General features: G+C 39.7%; 1 protein-coding gene across 1 annotated transcript; it reads left to right on the top strand.

The window, feature by feature from the left end:
• The first annotated feature begins 4247 nt into the window (after positions 1–4247).
• On the top strand, positions 4248–7590 carry LOC131604856 (uncharacterized). The gene is made up of 4 exons (XM_058877271.1): positions 4248–5167; positions 5693–6737; positions 6993–7055; positions 7549–7590. Exons 1-4 carry the CDS (start codon positions 4248–4250, stop codon positions 7588–7590), a joined length of 2070 nt encoding a protein of 689 aa, XP_058733254.1.
• The last annotated feature ends 12608 nt before the right edge of the window (positions 7591–20198 follow it).

The following is a 20198-nucleotide window of genomic DNA, read 5'->3' as shown; positions in this document are numbered from 1 at the left end:
GGGCGAAAAAAGAAGCTGAAAGAACCAAAGATGAAGGTTCACACGGGCACCCGTGTGTATGCACACGGGCCGTGTCAAAAGATGGCTGGAAAGATGTTTTTGAGAAGCAAAACAGAGGTTTCACACGGGCACCCGTGTTCCTGCACACGGCCCGTGTGGAAAGATGCGTGGAAAGGAAATTTTTGAGAGCTGACCAGAGGAACAACACGGGCACCCGTGTTCCTGCACACGGACCGTGTTGTTAGGCGCGGGCAGATGTTCAAGTTTTGTAATTTTGAAAGCATGGATCTCATTAAGGGTATTTCGGACCTTTCGGATGCGGAGGAAGTGAGCCAACACTACTAAAACCTAACGGGAAGAAGGGTGAAGGCATCTTGGATCATTGAGCATAGAGAATTACAGAGAAAGAAGAGTCAAGGATTTTGGAAGAGATCTTCAAGAGCACTCGCGATTGGAGATCATATCAACCGATAATTTCTTGTAATGACTTCAATTACTCTTGTTATTTTCTTAAACATTATGAGTAGCTAAACTATTTTATGCTAGGGTGATGTCCCTAAATCTTTTCATGTAATGACTTGTTAAAACCGTTGTGATGAATTTGATGTTTTTATAATTTGAGTTTATGATTCAAAGATTTTCATGCTTCATTGTATTGGAAAAATATTTTGTTGATTTATGATTAGGGTTAGGCTTGACACACCACTCTAATGCATTTTGAATCAAAGCATTACCGGTAAATCGCTTAGGAATAAGGATTTCACCATAGTGATCATCCATTCTAGAACACGATGCATAATGCCTTAATACTAAAATCAATTATTGAGGAATTGAAATTGACTTTTAAGTATTAAGAAGTTCTCCACTAAGGAATTAGGGAAAACTATTTTATGGAATTGATACTCAATTGTGGTCACATCTTTTCATGAACAACGGTGTTTTCAAGGAGTTACATAAGATTTATACATCAACCTTAGCATGCTTTCTCATTTGTGAACCAAATCATCATTTACTTATCGTTTTTAATTATAAACAGTTAGTAGTTTCATCAAGCGAATCAAAAAAAAAAAACCAACAATAGCTTTTTGTTCAATTGAAATTTAGTACTGGCTTATACTTTATTCGCAGTCCTTGTGATCGATACTTGGATTCAACTCCATTTTAATAACTACATCGGTAACAAAAGTAGTACACTTGCTATTTTCCGATCAAGTTTTTGGCGCCGTTGCCGGGGACTGCCAAACTATAAGCCGAACTTTAAGTCAATTGAAATTTTGTTGCTCTGCGACCAAAATTTTATTTTTATCTGTTAATTTTAATTTCATTGCAGTCTTGTATCTGTTCTAACTGTTGTCTAACTGTTTATGCGAGGTCAGACCTCAGCTAAATTTTCCTTTGACACAGAACCAGAAAGAGCTCTGCACGAGAGACGCCGCAAGGCAAGAATTGAAAGACTGGCAGCACCAAGTGCAAGTCTTAGTGTTCCACATCAGGAAAGCGACGACGAAGTGTCTGTGCATTCGGAGCACAGTGACTCTGACTTTGACAGGGAGGTAGTTCAGGAACCAGTTAACATGGCTGGAAATCAACCTCCTGCAGAAAGATTGTTAGGGGACTATGGAGGGGCAAATGCTCACCCCAACCGGATGACTATTGTTAATCAACCTGTGAATGTGGCACATTTTCAATTGCATCCATCCACCATTCGCCAGTTAGAGAGCAAGCCGTTCTCCGGAAGAATAAACGAGGATGCAAATAAGCATCTTCAGAGATTTCTCACTACGACAACTTCGTTGAAGATCGAAGGTCATTCAGAGGAAGCCAAGAGACTTGTTATGTTCCCGTTTACACTTACTGATGACGCAGAGGAGTGGTTTTACTCACTTCCGGCTGCAAGTATCACAACATGGCAAGAGATGGAAACGGCATTCCTCAATGAATATTTTCCTGCGTCGGTGTTCATCCGAAAAAGATACGACATTGTGAATTTCAAACAAAAAGAGGGGGAATCATTGGGGGATGCATACAAGAGGTTCAAAAGGTGTTTGACTGCATGTCCCACTCATAACATGGACGCTACCGAGCAAATGTAGAATTTTGTGAATGGGTTGCGACTTAAGACAAAGCAGCTTATTGATACCGCTGCTGGTGGTTCAACAAATTTTGCTACAGCCACAGTTATGAAAAGGATCATAGAGGCAATAGCTGCTAATGAGCATCTTGAGTTGTATGATCGTACCATGAGCCAACCGGAGGGCAAAATTGATTTGAAGTTGCCAGAACAGGTTGTAAAGATGGAGGATCAGATTGCTGCAGAGGTAGAGAGAAGGTTAAAAAAGATGAATATTGGAACTCAGACAGTAGCACAGGTGGAACCAGTTAAAGCAGTTCTTTGTGAAATATGTGGTGGACCGCACTTTGCTATGCATTGTGTAGCAACTCAAGAACAGGTTGAGCAGATTCATATGTTGAGGCAAAACAATCCTTATGCCAACACATATAATCCGGGGTGGAAAAATCATCCGAATTTCTCATGGAAAGACCAGCAAGGAAACGTCCAGAAGCCGGTTCAAGGACAACAACCATATCAGCCTCAGACTCAACAATACCAACCACAGGGACAACAATATCGTCCGCAACAACAACCATACCAGCAACCTCAACAACAATACCAACCACAGGGTCCAAGAAAGGCGGATTGGGAAATTGCCATTGAAAAGATGGCCGCTCAAAGCTCCCAATTCCAAGAAGAGACACGTAGCAATTTAAGGAACACCGGAGCCTCAATTAAGAACCTTGAAGTACAAATGAGTCAAATTGCTCAACACCTTGCAATTCCGCAAGCACCAGGAGCCCTCCCAAGCGCAACTGTTACTAATCCTAAAGACAATCAAAAAATCAATGCCGTCACTACACGGAGAGGAAAACCACGTGAAGTGGTGGAAAAGGATTCGGAGAGTGAGGATCAATTGCTTGAGGTGGAGCTGGACATAAGAGAGAATGAGCAAGTGGAAGAAGAGGTGGTAACACCAGCACCAGTTACGAAAGAAAAAGTATTAACACCAACACCAGAAGTCAAACTGCCTTACCCTCAAAGAAACAAGAAAAAGGGGCAGCAAGAAAAGAATTTTGAGAAGTTCCTGGAATTATTCAAAAAGCTGGAGCTGAACATTCCGTTGTTGGAAGCACTTGAGCAAATGCCCACCTATGCCAAATTCATGAAGGACATCATCGCTAAAAAGCGAACCATTGCAGACCACCCCATTATTCTAACAGAAACTTGTAGTGCTATTTTGCAGGGCATGAAGATACCAGTGAAAAAGAAGGATAGAGGAGCAGTTACTATCCCTTGCACTATTGGAGATAGATCTTTCAAGAGAGCTTTAATTGATCTGGGGGCAAGTATCAGTCTCATGCCTCTATCCATCTACAAAAAGTTGGGAATTGGTGCAATCCAAGACACTCGGATGACTCTCCAATTTGCGGATCATTCGGTCAAGCGACCTTACGGAGTAGTCCAAGACGTCCTTGTGAAAGTGGATAAGTTTGTGTTTTCGGTAGATTTTGTAATTCTTGAAATGCCAGAAGACGAAGAGATGCCGATAATCTTGGGACGACCATTCTTGGAAACGAGGAGAGTCATGATAGATATGGATGGGGGCACTCTGACTTTGAAGGTTTATGATGAAGAGTTAAAAATCAATGTTCATAATACCATGAAGCATAAAGAGGATATTGGCACTAGTAGCAATATACAAGTGCTCCAACAAGCGGTAGAAAGTGATCATGTGGAGAGTGTATTGCAATTACCTCTCGAAAGAGTTTTGAGCATGTCAATTTTTGGAGAAAATGAAGAAGCCAGTGATAATGACTTGGAGGTGGTATCAATGTTGGAAACTCAACCTATCTTTAAAGGTTCTCGAACACATAGGTGGGAAGATCTAAGGCAACCAATAGCATTGGGTTGCAATGAAGAAAAGCCAAAAAGTTCAGAATTGAAACAGCTTCCGGAGAATCTTAAATATGTTTTCCTTGATTCTGAAGAAAAATGTCCCGCCATCATTAGCTCAAGCTTGAAAAATATACAAGAGGACAAGTTAATTGAAGTTCTGAAAAAGTTCAAGGGAGCTATGGGTTGGAAAATTGAAGACCTCAAGGGAATAAGTCCTACAATGTGCATGCACAAAATTCTCATGGAAGAAGATCACAAACCGGTGGTGCAACCTCAAAGGAGATTGAACCCAGTTATGAAGGAGGTGGTGAGAAAGGAAGTTGTGAAGCTGTTAGATGCAGGTCTTATTTATCCGATATCAGACAGTTCATGGGTGAGCCCTGTTCATGTGGTACCTAAAAAAGGAGGTACAACGGTGATAGCTAATGAAAAGAATGAGTTAATTCCTACCAGAACGGTCACTGGGTGGCGGGTGTGCATAGACTACAGAAGACTAAATCTGGCCACAAGAAATGACCACTTTCCATTGCCATTCATTGACCAAATGCTAGAAAGATTGGCTGGGCATGACTATTATTGTTTTCTGGATGGGTACTCGGGATACAACCAAATTGCGGTTGCACCGGAGGATCAAGAGAAGACAGCCTTTACTTGCCCATACGGTATCTTCGCTTATAGAAGGATGCCGTTCGGGTTGTGTAATGCCCCAGCGACATTCCAAAGATGCATGACTTCTATTTTTGCTGATATGCTTGAAAAGCATATGGAAGTCTTCATGGATGACTTCTCGGTATTTGGTTCCTCCTTTGATAATTGTCTGGCTAACCTTTCACTTGTTTTGCAGCGATGTCAAGAAAGTAATCTGATCCTAAACTGGGAGAAGTGCCATTTCATGGTACGAGAAGGCATTGTGCTTGGTCACAAAATCTCCCACAGGGGAATCGAAGTTGATCAAGCTAAGGTGGAGGTTATCTCAAAATTACCACCACCTGTGAATGAGAAAGGTATTCGGAGTTTCCTAGGCCATGCGGGATTCTACCGTAGGTTCATAAGGGATTTTTCGAAGATAGCCAAACCGCTGACCACTTTGTTGGTTAAAGACAGGACTTTTGTATTCAATAAAGAGTGTGCCGATGCATTTGAGACACTGAAAAATAAACTAGTGTCGGCACCCATTGTGATTGCCTCTGATTGGTCTCTACCCTTTGAGATCATGTGCGATGCTAGCGACATTGCAGTGGGGGCTGTACTTGGACAGCGGAGAGAAAAATTGCTTCATGTTATTTATTATGCCAGTCATGTTTTGAACCCTGCACAGATCAATTATGCAACTACCGAGAAGGAGTTGCTAGCCGTTGTGTATGCCTTTGATAAATTCAGGCAATATCTGTTGGGTTCAAAAGTGATTGTTTACACTGACCATGCTGCTTTAAAATATCTCTTTGCCAAGTAGGATTCGAAACCCAGACTTCTGAGGTGGATTTTACTTCTCCAAGAGTTCGATGTAGAGATTCGCGACAGGAAAGGGTGTGAAAACACTGTTGCAGATCACCTTTCGCGAATGTCACCCATTGAGGAGACAGAAGAGCGGCGTCCAATAAAGGATGAGTTTGCTGATGAACACATCCTAGCTGTTATTGGAGTGCCTTGGTTTGCTGATTACGCAAACTACCTTGTTGGCGGTATAATACCTGACGATTTTGATTCTAACCGCAAGAAAAAGTTTGTTCATGATTGCAGGTTTTATCTATGGGACGACCCATACCTATACAAGAGAGGAGTAGATGGGTTGATAAGACGATGTGTGCCTGAGGAAGAGCAAAAGGATGTGTTGAGAGCATGTCATGACTCGGAATATGGAGAGCATTTTAGTGGGGATCGTACTGCCTCCAAAGTCTTGCAGTCAGGGTTGTACTGGCCATCATTGTTCAAAGATTCCCAAGAGATGGTAAAAGAATGTGATAAGTGTCAGCGTACTGGGAACATTTCAAAAAGAAATCAAATGCCCCAGAATTTCATGTTAGAGGTGGAGTTATTCGATGTTTGGGGAATTGACTTCATGGGTCCTTTTCCACCATCATTCGGGAAGAATTACATCTTAGTTGCAGTGGACTATGTCTCAAAATGGGTGGAGGCGGTAGCTTTACCAACTAATGATGCAAAGGTAGTAGTCAAGTTCTTGAGGGAGAACATATTTGCTAGGTTTGGAGTACCGAGAGCACTTATTAGTGATGAAGGAACGCACTTCCTAAATCACCTCATGGAGAAACTCCTGCAGAAATACAATGTGAAGCATCGGATAGCCACCCCTTATCACCCTCAAACAAGTGGTCAGGTAGAGGTGTCTAATAGACAGCTCAAACAAATTCTCGAGAAGACAGTGAGTTCGTCGAGAAAGGATTGGGCAACAAAGCTAGATGATGCGTTATGGGCTTACCGAACAGCGTTCAAAACACCCATCGGGATGTCACCATACCAACTTGTTTATGGAAAAGCATGTCACTTACCTTTAGAGCTTGAACACAAGGCATTTTGGGCAACTAAACTTTTGAACATGGACTTGTCTCTAGCAGGAAATTCTAGAATCTTACAGTTGCATGAATTAGAAGAGTTCCAGAATCGTGCGTACGAAAATGCCAAGGTTTACAAGGAACAGACCAAGAAGTGGCACGATAGGAGGATTCAGAAAAAAGAGTTTTGGGAAGGACAGCTGGTCCTTCTGTACAATTCCCGTTTGAAGCTTTTTCCGGGAAAATTGCGATCCAAATGGTCGGGACCATTTATGGTTCATAAGGTGTTCCCTTACGGTGCAGTTGAAATAAAAAATCAAGCTAATGGAGACATCTTTAAAGTTAATGGGCAGAGATTAAAGCCATATTTCCAAGGTCAACCAGTTGGACAGGTTGATGTCATTCGTCTTGCTTAGTAGGACGATGGACCGTCGAGCCATGCGACGTTAAACGAAGCGCTCCGTGGGAGGCAACCCACGTTTGTTTCCGTTAACTTTCATTTTCTTTGTTTTATTTCGTTTCTTTTGTAGGTGGTAGAGTTTGGACCGGTAGACGCAACTCGAGTAAAAAGGCACGGAGAGTGTCCATTTTTGGTGCATTGAAAACTGACTGAAAAGAAGAAATAAAAAATTTAAAAAAGTGGCTTCAGCACTTGCAACACGGGCACCCGTGTGCACCAACACGGCCCGTGTTGCCCTCAGCACGCCACCAATTGCCAATCCAGCTTTTTCACACGGCCGCCCGTGTGCAGGGACACGGACCGTGTGAGCTGTGCGGGGCAGAATTTTTCAATTTTTTTTTAAAACCCCATGTGGGGCCCATCTCCATTATAACCAATCTTCTTCTTCTTTCCATTCATTCTCCCACTTTTCTTTCTCATCCTCCATTAAACCCTAGCCTCCACCTTCACTAAACTCATCATACCACCATCAACCACCCATCAAAACACCTTAGTGCTTTCACAAAAGTTGTTCTACTCTCCATCCTCTTCACTTCTATCGGTTCAGATTTTTGATTTCGTGCAATTTTATTTTTCCGAATTTTTCCTTGTGTTATTTGTGTGTTTTTGTTAACTTTTTCTTGCAGAGCTATTACAATGCCTCCCCGAAAGACAACCACACGCCGTAATGTTCGGGATGATTTTGCCGAACCCTCCCAACCGAGGCAGCGGGTCCGTCGCGCTCCAACTCGGGCAACCGTTCGTAGAGGGGACCAAGAAGAGAATGCCCATGGCATTACGTTTGCACTTCCTGAACACAAAGCTAGCTACAGGTGAGTTTATGGGTGAAAGCCCTCCACATGACCATAATTTTGCAGGTGATGACATGGAAGATGACCTCCCCGCCCAGGATCGCCCTGTCCCGCCCCCTAGACAGTTTTTCCAGCACACTGTTGGATCATCTTCCATGACTCAGGATCAATGGGGGTGGGTGCAAACGGAGATTGGCGCTCTCCGCACCGAGCAAACACGACAGGGTGTTGAATTGTTCAGACAAGGAGCCGTGATGGATGATGTCCAGGAGATGATGCGACGCCTCATGTTGCAATTTCCTCAGGATCCTCCTCCTCCACCGCCTTATCAGTGAGATTGGTAATCTCCGTCACACTGGAATTAAAACATTGAGACAATGTTTAGTTCAAGTGTGGGGGAGGATCTATTTTGCTTTGCTTTCTGTTTTTTTTGAATTCATAGTTTAGTTTGTTTTAATTTGAATTTTTTTCTTCTTTTGTCTTCCTGTTTTTATGTTTATTTCGAGTTTGCAGTGCTGCCATTGTGTTACCAGGTTGGATACAAGTCGGAGGGGGGCGAATGACTAGATAGTGGTTGAACAACACATCTCACACTTGATCTCTACAGGCACCACGGAAGTTGACACAATCAAAGAAAAGAAGGTTGGACGCAATGAGGAGAACACTGAACCAAGAGAGAGTATGGTGAACTTTGGAGGAAAGGAAATTGCAGAACACTTAGAGCACTGTGAAGCATGCAAGCTTAACCTACCCGGTGAGATGTCAGAGCCAAATTTATAACATCCTTATGAGAGCTCAGTCAGGTATGGCACTATTCACTTTGATTTTGCGTATTTTCTCATAACACAAGCACACTATGAAAGCACACACTGAGGCAAGTTTTTTTTTCTCCGTAACCCCGAGCCTTTCTAACCATCCCGTATGCATGTTATCCATCGTTAACCCCCTTTGAGCCATAGTTTATGTTGTTTTGTTCATTGTGTTAGTCTGTTTATCACCCGTTATCTCATTGTTCATGTCATCGCTCGGCATTCATGATTAATCAATTGTAAGACACTAAAAGGATCTAAGTGTGGGGTTGTGAACCAGTGAAAAGGGGGGCAAGAAAAAAGAAAAAAAGAATATCTTAAAAAAAAAAAAGAGAGAGAAAAGATGAATATGATCTTGTGAAAACCAACAAAAAGAGGTTTAAATTGCAAAGCGGAATAAGATATTTGCCCCGGTCCACTTTTAATCTGTAAAAGGTTCAAACCCCATTCTTATGATTCAGGTCAAAATGAGTAGAGAAGTGAATCCTATGTAATGCCGAGCACCTAAACCATTTGTTACCCCGTTCTTTGTTTACCCACCAAACCAAAGCCACGTTACATCCCTAAGACCTCATAAAGTGTGTGTAATCTCTGTGTGTAGTGATTTGAGGATTTATTCAAAGTTGAAAGTAATATGCATGCCTTGATATTATGAGTGTAGACACTTTAACCCGGAGAGATTTTGTGAGAGTGTGAAAAGCTTGCAGGTGAAAAGCGTGTTCGAAAGTGGGAATGCCATTGATAGTCTGAAAAAGGAAACCTTACACTCGATTGCTAAGTGTAGGAATCGTGCGAAAAACCTGGTTGTGTTGTGGAGAAAAGAGTCTCGTCGGTGACCTTTGTTTTGACTCGATACATCACTTGAGGACAAGCAATGAGATAAGTGTGGGGTTGTGATCGGTCACCATTTCTAGTAAGTTTCCGCACCTTTTTCCGACCAAAAGTCATAATCTTGGTAATACTAAGTGGCATTGTTATAGGTTTTATTATAAGTTTCTTAATTTGTCGGTTGTTTGAGTTTTGCATGCTAGTGTGTTTTAAGTTTTATAAAAGTGCCATTTTATGCGTTGGTTGTTAGTTTGTTGTTGGCCAGGTTGACCCAGGAATGAGATAGGAACTTAGGACACTTCGGGGCGAAAAAAGAAGCTGAAAGAACCAAAGATGAAGGTTCACACGGGCACCCGTGTGCATGCACACGGGCCGTGTCAAAAGATGGCTGGAAAGATGTTTTTGAGAAGCAAAACAGAGGTTTCACACGGGCACCCGTGTTCCTGCACACGGCCCGTGTGGAAAGATGCGTGGAAAGGAAATTTTTGAGAGCTGACCAGAGGAACAACACGGGCACCCGTGTTCCTGCACACGGACCGTGTTGTTAGGCGCGGGCAGATGTTCAAGTTTTGTAATTTTGAAAGCATGGATCTCATTAAGGGTATTTCGGACCTTTCGGATGCGGAGGAAGTGAGCCAACACTACTAAAACCTAACGGGAAGAAGGGTGAAGGCATCTTGGATCATTGAGCATAGAGAATTACAGAGAAAGAAGAGTCAAGGGTTTTGGAAGAGATCTTCAAGAGCACTCGCGATTGGAGATCATATCAACCGATAATTTCTTGTAATGACTTCAATTACTCTTGTTATTTTCTTAAACATTATGAGTAGCTAAACTATTTTATGCTAGGGTGATGTCCCTAAATCTTTTCATGTAATGACTTGTTAAAACCGTTGTGATGAATTTGATGTTTTTATAATTTGAGTTTATGATTCAAAGATTTTCATGCTTCATTGTATTGGAAAAATATTTTGTTGATTTATGATTAGGGTTAGGCTTGACACACCACTCTAATGCATTTTGAATCAAAGCATTACCGGTAAATCGCTTAGGAATAAGGATTTCACCATAGTGATCATCCATTCTAGAACACGATGCATAATGCCTTAATACTAAAATCAATTATTGAGGAATTGAAATTGACTTTTAAGTATTAAGAAGTTCTCCACTAAGGAATTAGGGAAAACTATTTTATGGAATTGATACTCAATTGTGGTCACATCTTTTCATGAACAACGGTGTTTTCAAGGAGTTACATAAGATTTATACATCAACCTTAGCATGCTTTCTCATTTGTGAACCAAATCATCATTTACTTATCGTTTTTAATTATAAACAGTTAGTAGTTTCATCAAGCGAATAAAAAAAAAACCAACAATAGCTTTTTGTTCAATTGAAATTTAGTACTGGCTTATACTTTATTCGCAGTCCTTGTGATCGATACTTGGATTCAACTCCATTTTAATAACTACATCGGTAACAAAAGTAGTACACTTGCTATTTTCCGATCAGGGCCCTCGATAACAAAGGAGCAACGACAATATTAATATCATTTCTATTTGTCATTTTCCTTTCTCGCATTTTTGTACATTCGCCAATTCAAGACAATATCAATAAAAGTCTTCTTTTCTTTCATACTACGCTTTCTCGTCATTTCAATGCCATTTGCAAAGGATAAATCATTTTCATAAACCTTAACTTGGATTTAAAATGAGAAACTTACAAACTTTCAATACAAAAGCAATGGAATAAAACTACGAAATCTCCGGAAGGCTACATACTCCTTACGATGCGATCACTCTGATCTACCACGATTCACTTACAAAGGACATTATCAATGGATCATTCAAGCACAATCCGAACTAGGATTTGCGAACACTTCAAAAAGGGTTAAACAAATTCAATGGGTGACAAGGAGATAAGGCGTTGGGGTTATCATACACACATACTCGTTTGCATACACGCAACATTCACATGTGTAAACATTCATACATCTACATTATACAAACAACAGGGTCATATGCATACGCATGATGCATACGCATAATGCATACGCATTTACAAAACAATCTTCTATACAGGTAAACTTGTCCGAACCAGGGCAAGTGACTCCTATTGGTGCAGGTAAACTTCTCCGAACCAGGGCAAGTGGCTCCTATTGGTGCAGGTAAGCTTGTCCGAACCAGAGCAAGTGATCCTATTGGTGCAGGTAAACTTGTCTGAACCAGGACAAATGACTCCTATTGGTGCAGGTGAACTTGCTAGAACTATAGCAAGTGATCCTTTTGGGTTACGCAAACTACGAAAACTTACTAGAACTATAGTAAGTGAGGGTTCACAAACTGCGAAAGCTTGCTAGCACTATAGCAAGCTGATCACACAACTAACTGCAAGTCCTTGCTATGTAAGTCTCAGGCTTTAGCAAGGCGATTATTTTTTTCTCACACTCGAGCACAAGGTAAATTCAGGGGTCTTCCATTATTTAATAACTCTTCGATTCGAAAAGCGTGAGACCTGCGTATTCTCACGTCATTCAATCCAAGATAATTAAATAGGGGCAGCTGTCATACCCCAAAATTTACCCGATACAATTCACGTCTTTTAATTTATTAAGGGTGTTAAAATTAAGAGTCATGGGGTTTAAAATATCTATTGTTAAACTCAACCTCTTATAAAATTCCCTTATAAATTGGTTGAAATAAAATGGAGGTGTGAATAGCAAACATTTGGAATCCAATTTACTTTTTGGCCCATTTGTTTTATTTTTTCGCATCATTTAATCATTTTATTATTTTTCATTTTTACCAAATAATATTATTATTATTGTTACTAACTATGAATTATTAGTGTTAGTATTATTAATTCTTACTATTAATATTAAGATTAGTATTATGATTATTAATATTAAATAAGTATTATTAATTATTATTATCGTTAGTATTAATATAATTATTAATTGTTGTCAATAAGTATTATTAGAACTATTATTATTAATTTGAATATTATTGTTAATTAGTATTGTTATTAACTTTATTAGATAATTGGGTAATTAGGCAAAGTGGGCTGGGTTAGTGATTCTGGACCGAGGATCCAGGTATTGGGCCAACTGGGTCAGGGAGTGGACCGGATCAAACCGACCCGGGTCCTGTTCACCTCCCCCAACTTCCAGCCTCACGAAGCAAACCCTAGTTGCGCTTCCATCAACCTTGTGAAACCCTAATTCGTTTCTTGCCCAGGCCCATGAATCTTCAGTGAATCAAACTCAAATCATAACAAGAAAACAAAATCAAATCAAAACACAAAGGAAATCAAATACAATCTTTTCATTAAATCAAACGCAAATCAATTACAAATCAGTGAACGAATCAAACAATAAAGCTGAAATCTAATCTAATAATTCCTAATCTAAATCTAAACCCTAAGCTATAAATTAAAAAGAGATGAGATGAGGGAGGGGATTCGGAGATTTGGAGAACCCTAAGGATTTCGCCGCGAACCACGATCATCTTCATCTTTGACTTGACCTGCGACAACAGAAAAGAAAGAGGATTAAAAATCGATCGAGGCAGCTTACACGTTCCTGAATACAAGAAACAAGGTAACCAGATCGGAAACTTAGCTTTAGGGTTTGTTTATTGATGTTGATTTGCATGCATACTCTGATCTTGTTAGAATTTGGGGCTTAGGGTTCATATTATTGGGGTTAGGGTTTATGTTTGTTGGGTTCGTAATTGAAGGTTGGGATGGGGAAGATGAAGATCATGAAGATCTTCATCTGGGTTCATCATTCTGGGCGAATCTGGGTTCTATGGTTGAAGTTTCCAATGAAGATTCATCAGGAAATTGGGTTTCACGGTGGTTTTGGGGTTGTGTAGGGGGTGGCCGATGGCGGCCAGAAAGGGTTTTTCTGGGTTTTCCTGGGCGTCTGAGAGAAAAGAGAGTGAGAAACGAGGGAAGAGAGAGAAAAGAAAGGAAAAATTGAGCCATCGGCTCATAACTTGATTTAAGTAGACAAAACATGCGCCCTGGATGGATGACGTGTGGCCAAGCTATGGCCGCCTGTTGGCGTATCTGGACATGATCCAGTGCGCATCTTTTCTGGTGCACTCTCACCTCAGGCTACAGGCAGGCCATTAGATCCAGATCTATGGCATAGATCTCTCTATCCTATCATAATCCATACACCCTCAATACACTGGATCCAACGGATCTTTAGCCTTCATGGGCCTACCCTGAGCTATTCACACCCCCCATGTTTACTAATCTAATTAACAATACGCCCCTTTGCAAAATAGAATGAAAACTAATTAAATTTTTTTTATTTATATTAATTCGAGTTTAATTAATTTCTTAATTTTCTCCTCGATCCGACTATACCTATTGGTCGCATTGGTGAGAAATAAATTTAATCTAATTAATTCATTTGTTAATATTAATTCTAATTCAACTGGTTCTTGGCTAATTTTCTCCTTGATCCGATCATACCTAATGATCGCATTGGCGAGAAATAAAATAATAAAGCACAAATAATGAAATTCGTTGTCATGTAATAACCAAATCTATTGGTTATGAGAGGTGATGGTAAAACTGAAATTTTAATTATGTAAAACTAAAATACACTTCATTTGTTGTTCGTGACGATCAAATTTATCTGTCAGAATGGTTAGCAATACTTTATCTAATTCGTTAACTATAATGATCAAATCTATTGATCATCGCACCTAACGAAAACATATCAAACCAGGGTTGTACGCTACAATCAAAACATTCCTTTCATATTCGAATTACAAATTTCTAAAACTGCGACAGGTAACTCAAAATACCTTTAATTATTCACATCAAATCCAAGGCGTACAACCCGTTCCCCGAACTACGTTGACTCTGATCCTCCATAAGGAGGTACGTAGGCACTTGGCAACAAGGCGAGTCCCCTTCCCTAAAATTTCAATTCATTCAAAATCTCACTTTTCACCCTCTTCACCTCTTTAGCTATAAACCTCAATGATTTTGCCATAAACCTTTACTTTACAATACAACCCTTAGGAAAGGGTTAAGGGTGCCTAACACCTTCCCTTGACCTAATTATAATAAACTTACCCGAATCTCTTAACTGCGTAAGGTTTCCTATTCGCCCTGGTAGAATAGGTGGCGACTCTAAAACCTTTTATTTTTAGGGAAGGTTGCTACAGACGCCAAAACGCAGCTATCTCTAAAACAAAAAAGAGCGAACGAGATACGTCATCAAATTTCTGCCTTGGAGAAGGAGTTGGAGTCAGTGGCTAAGGATAAGGAAAAGTTGGTCGACCAACTTATTAACCCAACTCAGGAGAAAATCAATAAGACTGCTCAGGATGCTGTGATCGTTAGTGAACAGATTTCTTTTGTCGAGCAAGAGATTACAGCAATCAAAGCTGAAACTGAAGATCTCGAATTCAAAACTGTCGAACGTAGTGGCGAGTTGCATTCTTTTCAAAATTTGTTTTGCCACTTTTAACTCTCCCGCATTTTTATAACTCTTTATTTGTAATTTTGGATAATGGCTTTAACATTTTAATATCTCTTTCCTTTGTGAACTTGTGTGTGACTCTTATTAAATTTTTTTGTAACTTAACTGGTTTCGAATAAATCCTGTTCTCTCCAGCTTCAAATGCTCAACATTTATTCTTGTGTAATTTTAACTTCTTGAAGAATAGGCCTATACCTCTTTAAATATTTCCCATTTATCTTCAAGACCCCGTCTGTCTAATGCTAGCTCTTTGACTTCATAGGCGTTATTGGATAATACACGCACTATCTTAAAAGGCCCTTCCCAATTTGGGGACCATTTTCCCAAAACCCTATCATTCTTGTCCATTGGAAAAATAACTTTCCAGACTAAGTCATCGATAGCAAACACTTTATCTTTTACTGTCTTATTATAGGCTCTGGCTACTCTATCTTTATGTCTCCTTAGTGAATCAAGAGCCAACATTTTCTCTTCGTTTAGGTCGACGATTTCATCTGCCATCATATTCCAATAATCCTCATACGGTATTTCATGTTGTCTTTGAATTCTTACCGATTGAACATGTATCTCCACTGGCAACACAACATCATGTCCATATGCAAGTCGAAATGGTGTTGCCACTGTTGCTTCTTTGAGAGAGGTCCTACATGCCCATAGGGCTTGGTCTAGTGTCTGGTGCTAATTTTTAGGCTTTTTCCCTACATGCTTTTTATCACGCTGATTATTACTTCATTGGAAGCTTCGACTTGGCCATTTGCCTGAGCATAATAAGGGGTGAATGTTAGCAACTTTATGCCAACTTCCTGCGTAAATTCCTGCATTTTTTGCCCTGTAAACACAGTTCCCTGGTCGGTTGTGATTGTTTCAGGACCTCCAAACCGACATATAATATGATTTTGTATAAAATCAATCACAACCTCTTGATCGAAATTTCTTAAGGCTACAGCCTCAACCCATTTTTAAAATAATCAATGCCGACTAAAATGTATCTTTGTTGTTTCAAAGAAGCTGGTTTTATTTCCCCAATCACATCTAAGGCCCATCCTCTAAATGGCCAAGGTTTTATAATGGCATGCAGTTCACTTGCAGGGACATGTGGGATGCCCCCATGCATTTGGCATTCTTGGCAGCCTTTAGCAAACTCAATGCAATCTTTCAACATTGAGGGCCAATAGACACCTGAACGCATCAAAATCCATTTCATTTGTGTCCAGCTTGGTGTGCACCACATGCTCCACTGTGCACACTCGATACTGCTATGCATGCCTCAATTTTTCAAAGGCATTTGAGCAATACTCCTTCAGCTGTTTTCTTAAATAATTCGTTTTCAATTAAAACAAAACTGAGGGCCCTATATTTGATCTTTCTATCTGTCGAACCCGTCGGATTATGCAAATATTCTACCAATGGCTTACGCCAGTCGTTATCTTGCGCATTATCAATTGTTAAAATTTCAAAATTTTCAGCATCTATCGCGCCTAATTTTACAATCGACAAATCTGCAGGAGATAATAAAGTTGCTCGAACCTTCATTCTTACTTGAATAGGTTCTCCATCTTCATTCTTCTTGTATCCTGAAGCTTCTTGTGCTAAGTCATTAGCTTCTTGGTTCTCTCGTCGAGGTATATTTCGAATGTTCGCCTGTTTGAATTGCTTAAGCAATCTAATGGAAATCACAAAGTACATGATTAAATTTTCTCTAACACATATGTATTCCCTTGAGATTTGTCTAATTACCAATTCAGAATCTCCCATAATTTCGACATTCCTTGCCCCCAATTCTAGTAGCAGTTCAAGTCCAGTTATCAAAGACTCATATTCTGCTTCATTACTAGTGTAGATACCGTCGATCGTATACTTGAACTTTGCTGGAATTCCATTTGGAGAAATTATGATCCCTCCTATCCCAACGCCATTTTTATGGTTAGAGCCGTCGAAGAAAAACTTCCAAGGCATTAAGTCGACATAGTTTTGAGGCATAACAACCATTGAATGGTCAACAAGGAAATCCGCCACCACTTGCCCTATCATTGCTTTCAAAGGCGAATAGGTCAGAGAGTACTCTGTCAATGCCAATGCCCATTTACCAAATCGATTATGCAGAACTGGTTTAGGCAACATGTGTTTAATAATATAAAAATGAGAAGAGACACACACATCAACTGGCTTTATGTATTGCTTTAGTTTAATATAAGAGAAATACAAACACATGCATAGTTTTTCTATGTCACTATACCTAGTTTCAAGACCATTTAACATTCGACTAAGGTAATATATAGGTCTTTTGACACTATTTTTAGCTTCTTGAACTAACATACTTCCTATAGTCGATTCTGAGGCTTCTACATATAACCTCATGGGCCTATTTCTAACAGGAGGTGCCAGTATAGGAGGCTTCACTAGATATTCTTTGATTTTATCAAAAGCTTCTTGATGTTCTTTCTGCCAGATGAAGTGTTCATTCTTCAGTCGAAGCAGTGGTGAAAACGCTTTGGTCTTTCCACTTAAGTTGGATATGAACCTTTGTAAGAAATTTACTCTACACAACTGTTTACGGTGATTTCCGGTAAACAACCGTTAGTCTTCCAAATTATAAATATACTTTGGTTACTCGCAGGATCACCTAGATTTATCCTAGGATATGTGTCGAAAAGTTGTCTTTCAAGATGATTTGGTTCATGTTCTCTTGGTTTTTTATTGGTTTATAAGGTTATGGTGTGAATGAATAAATAACTTGCGAAATAAACTAAATAAATGCACAACGAAAAGTAAATTGGTTAGACAATAAATATAAGTAAAACTTTGACGAGAATGTAAAAGGAATGTAAATTGCAGGAATGGAAAGACTTGACGAAAAGTAAAGGAATTTAAAAGATACTTCGATTCTATGATAGAAATACAAACATATGTAAGGTGTTGGTGTTACACGTACATTTCTCAGTGAAAACTCGTTCTCTTAACACTTGATACTTGAGCGATTTGTGAGTAATTTCTACCAAATGAACACCTCGGATCTTGATACTAAGACCCTTATTTATACTAATTCGATCCTAACGGTCCTACATTAACGAAATGCCACGTTGCCCACATGCATGCGCTTCGAATCCTTAGGACGCCATCTGTCATCCTTGATTTAAAACAGAACATTTCGAAATTCAAAACTTCTTGCTCGAACCTTATTCGATACGTGGCAACGTGTTCTTCGTGAGAATGCATTAAAATACTTTAAGTTTTAATACTTTTGCATTTCAAAGTCCACTCAAAGCCTCGAAGATCACCTATCTCGATTCAGCTTCGATTTTAGAAATCTTCATCACAAATAACATTCTCAGAAATAGCCATCCAAAGCCATTTTCTCTTTGAAACTTAAATCTTCGAAAAGCATATATAATGATCGAAATCTCTAGCTAATAAATTGCCCCCAATAAATGCCTGTTTCGGAAAACTAAGAGAAATAGGCGTTTCTTTTCATTATGAGATTTCGATCTCCTCGTACTCCTTTGAGTTCCAAGACTCTGTCTAACGTCACAATCATTTATGACCTTTCTTTCAAAGATGTCTTGTCATTTTCAAAATGTCCTTTCAAGACGTGCATTCCCACGTCTTAACATTACTCGTGATTATTGCTCCTAGATACTAGGAGTAAGGCTAATAACTGTTCGACCTCCAGATGAGTGAATCAACCGCCGACGCGTGTCTTATTAACTTTAAGATTTTTTCACTAAACCTTTAAATATCAGGGCCTTAGGATTATTTCCTCTTCATACATCATCGTTCTTTCACCTCCCTGGACGCAAACACAAAAAAAAACCCTTTTTGGTCCCAACTCTATTCTTGAAGCAACTCACTCATGGCGTCTTCCACCGTTCAAAACCCATCAACGGAAACTACAGACGCTCTTCAACCTGTCCAAAAGCTCCAACTCCCTACATAAGTAGGAAATCAGCAGTACATTCCAGAGCCAAATCTGGAAGAATCTCGTGCTATTTATGCTTCCTAGGTAATCATCCCTTTCCTTCTTTTTGAAAAGACTCATGATTTTATGGGTCCTCTACCTGGTGATAACAATCCTCTTCAAAACAAGTTCTTCCATGATTACATTCCAACTTCCAAGATCAGAAACGACACACTATACATCTTCCCTCAGGGAACCAACACACGGTCCAATAAGCTTTCAAAGCGTAACCACTCTCCAAGGCAATTAACTTCTATATAAACCATATCGTTCTTTGCCATTTTTACACATCTTTCTCATAACCCTTTCAAACAAAACTTTCCAATCTCCTCCATTTCTCTCTCGTGTAGCAACAATGTCTTTAACCTTCAACAACATTCTTTCTGCCATTCACAAAGAGTTCAAACCTTCAGCTGAAGAGTTTCATCAACACGACGTTGATCTAGACAATGTATTCGCTACTCAAAACTTGGGGAACTACCTTACTATTTTGGAGGATCCGGTATATCTCAATATGCTTGCAGATTTTTGGATGCATGCATCCGTTCAAAGGGACCCAGAGTGAATAACCACTATCGTTTCCGAAGTTTGTGGGTCTCACATAATCATTTCTGCAAAGCTTATCTCCAGAGTGATGAGATATGAGAATACTGGTATTCTCTGTGATGATTCCTTCAGCCAGACCACTTCTCATGTTCTGAGGAACATTTTTGCCAACCCTGATCATGCCTTTAAAGCATTCCAGGCTAGGATCTGGCATCAACTCCTTGTTGGTAACTGTCGCCCTAGAAAAGAAAATCAAGAGAGCATAATGGTGTGGGATCTTCAATTCATGCTTTGTGCTCTTCAAAAGCAAAAAATTAACATCCCGCTGATGATCTTCAAGCACCTTATCGAAGCTGTTGCGATTTTCCATCATGGCAAACCTTTCTGTCTTCCTTACGGAAGAATCTTGTCCCACATGTTCGTCAAACTAGGGATAGCACGACGGCTGCGTGTAACCGAATCCTTTGATGCTTTCTAGGCTGAAAGTTTAACCTTTCTAAACCTGGAGGATTTGCATCTTAGGGTTAATTAAAGGAACGCTGAAGATCGCATGGGCCTTTACTTTGTTCTACTTTAGTGATGTTTAGTACTTATTTTGGTTATGCTCCCTTTTGTAATTTTAGGCTTGCATGTATTACCACCTTTCTTCAATGCATGTGTTTCTGGGTTTTTTCTAGTATTTAAATACATTTCAGCTTTAATTATTTGCTTACTTTATATTACAAGCCTTGTATAAGGATAAAGCCATCTTGGCGAAGTATTCGCCATTTTAGCCCACAACGTTCATTTTAATGTCTACGTTTTAGCGATCTTAACTTCGTGCATGACTGGCTTGTATCTT

The sequence above is a fragment of the Vicia villosa genome, linkage group LG5 (genome assembly GCF_029867415.1).
Source record: "Vicia villosa cultivar HV-30 ecotype Madison, WI linkage group LG5, Vvil1.0, whole genome shotgun sequence".
Classification (NCBI taxonomy): domain Eukaryota; kingdom Viridiplantae; phylum Streptophyta; class Magnoliopsida; order Fabales; family Fabaceae; genus Vicia; species Vicia villosa.
Note: the sequence above shows the minus strand (reverse complement) of the source record. Positions and strands in the feature narration are given on the sequence as shown.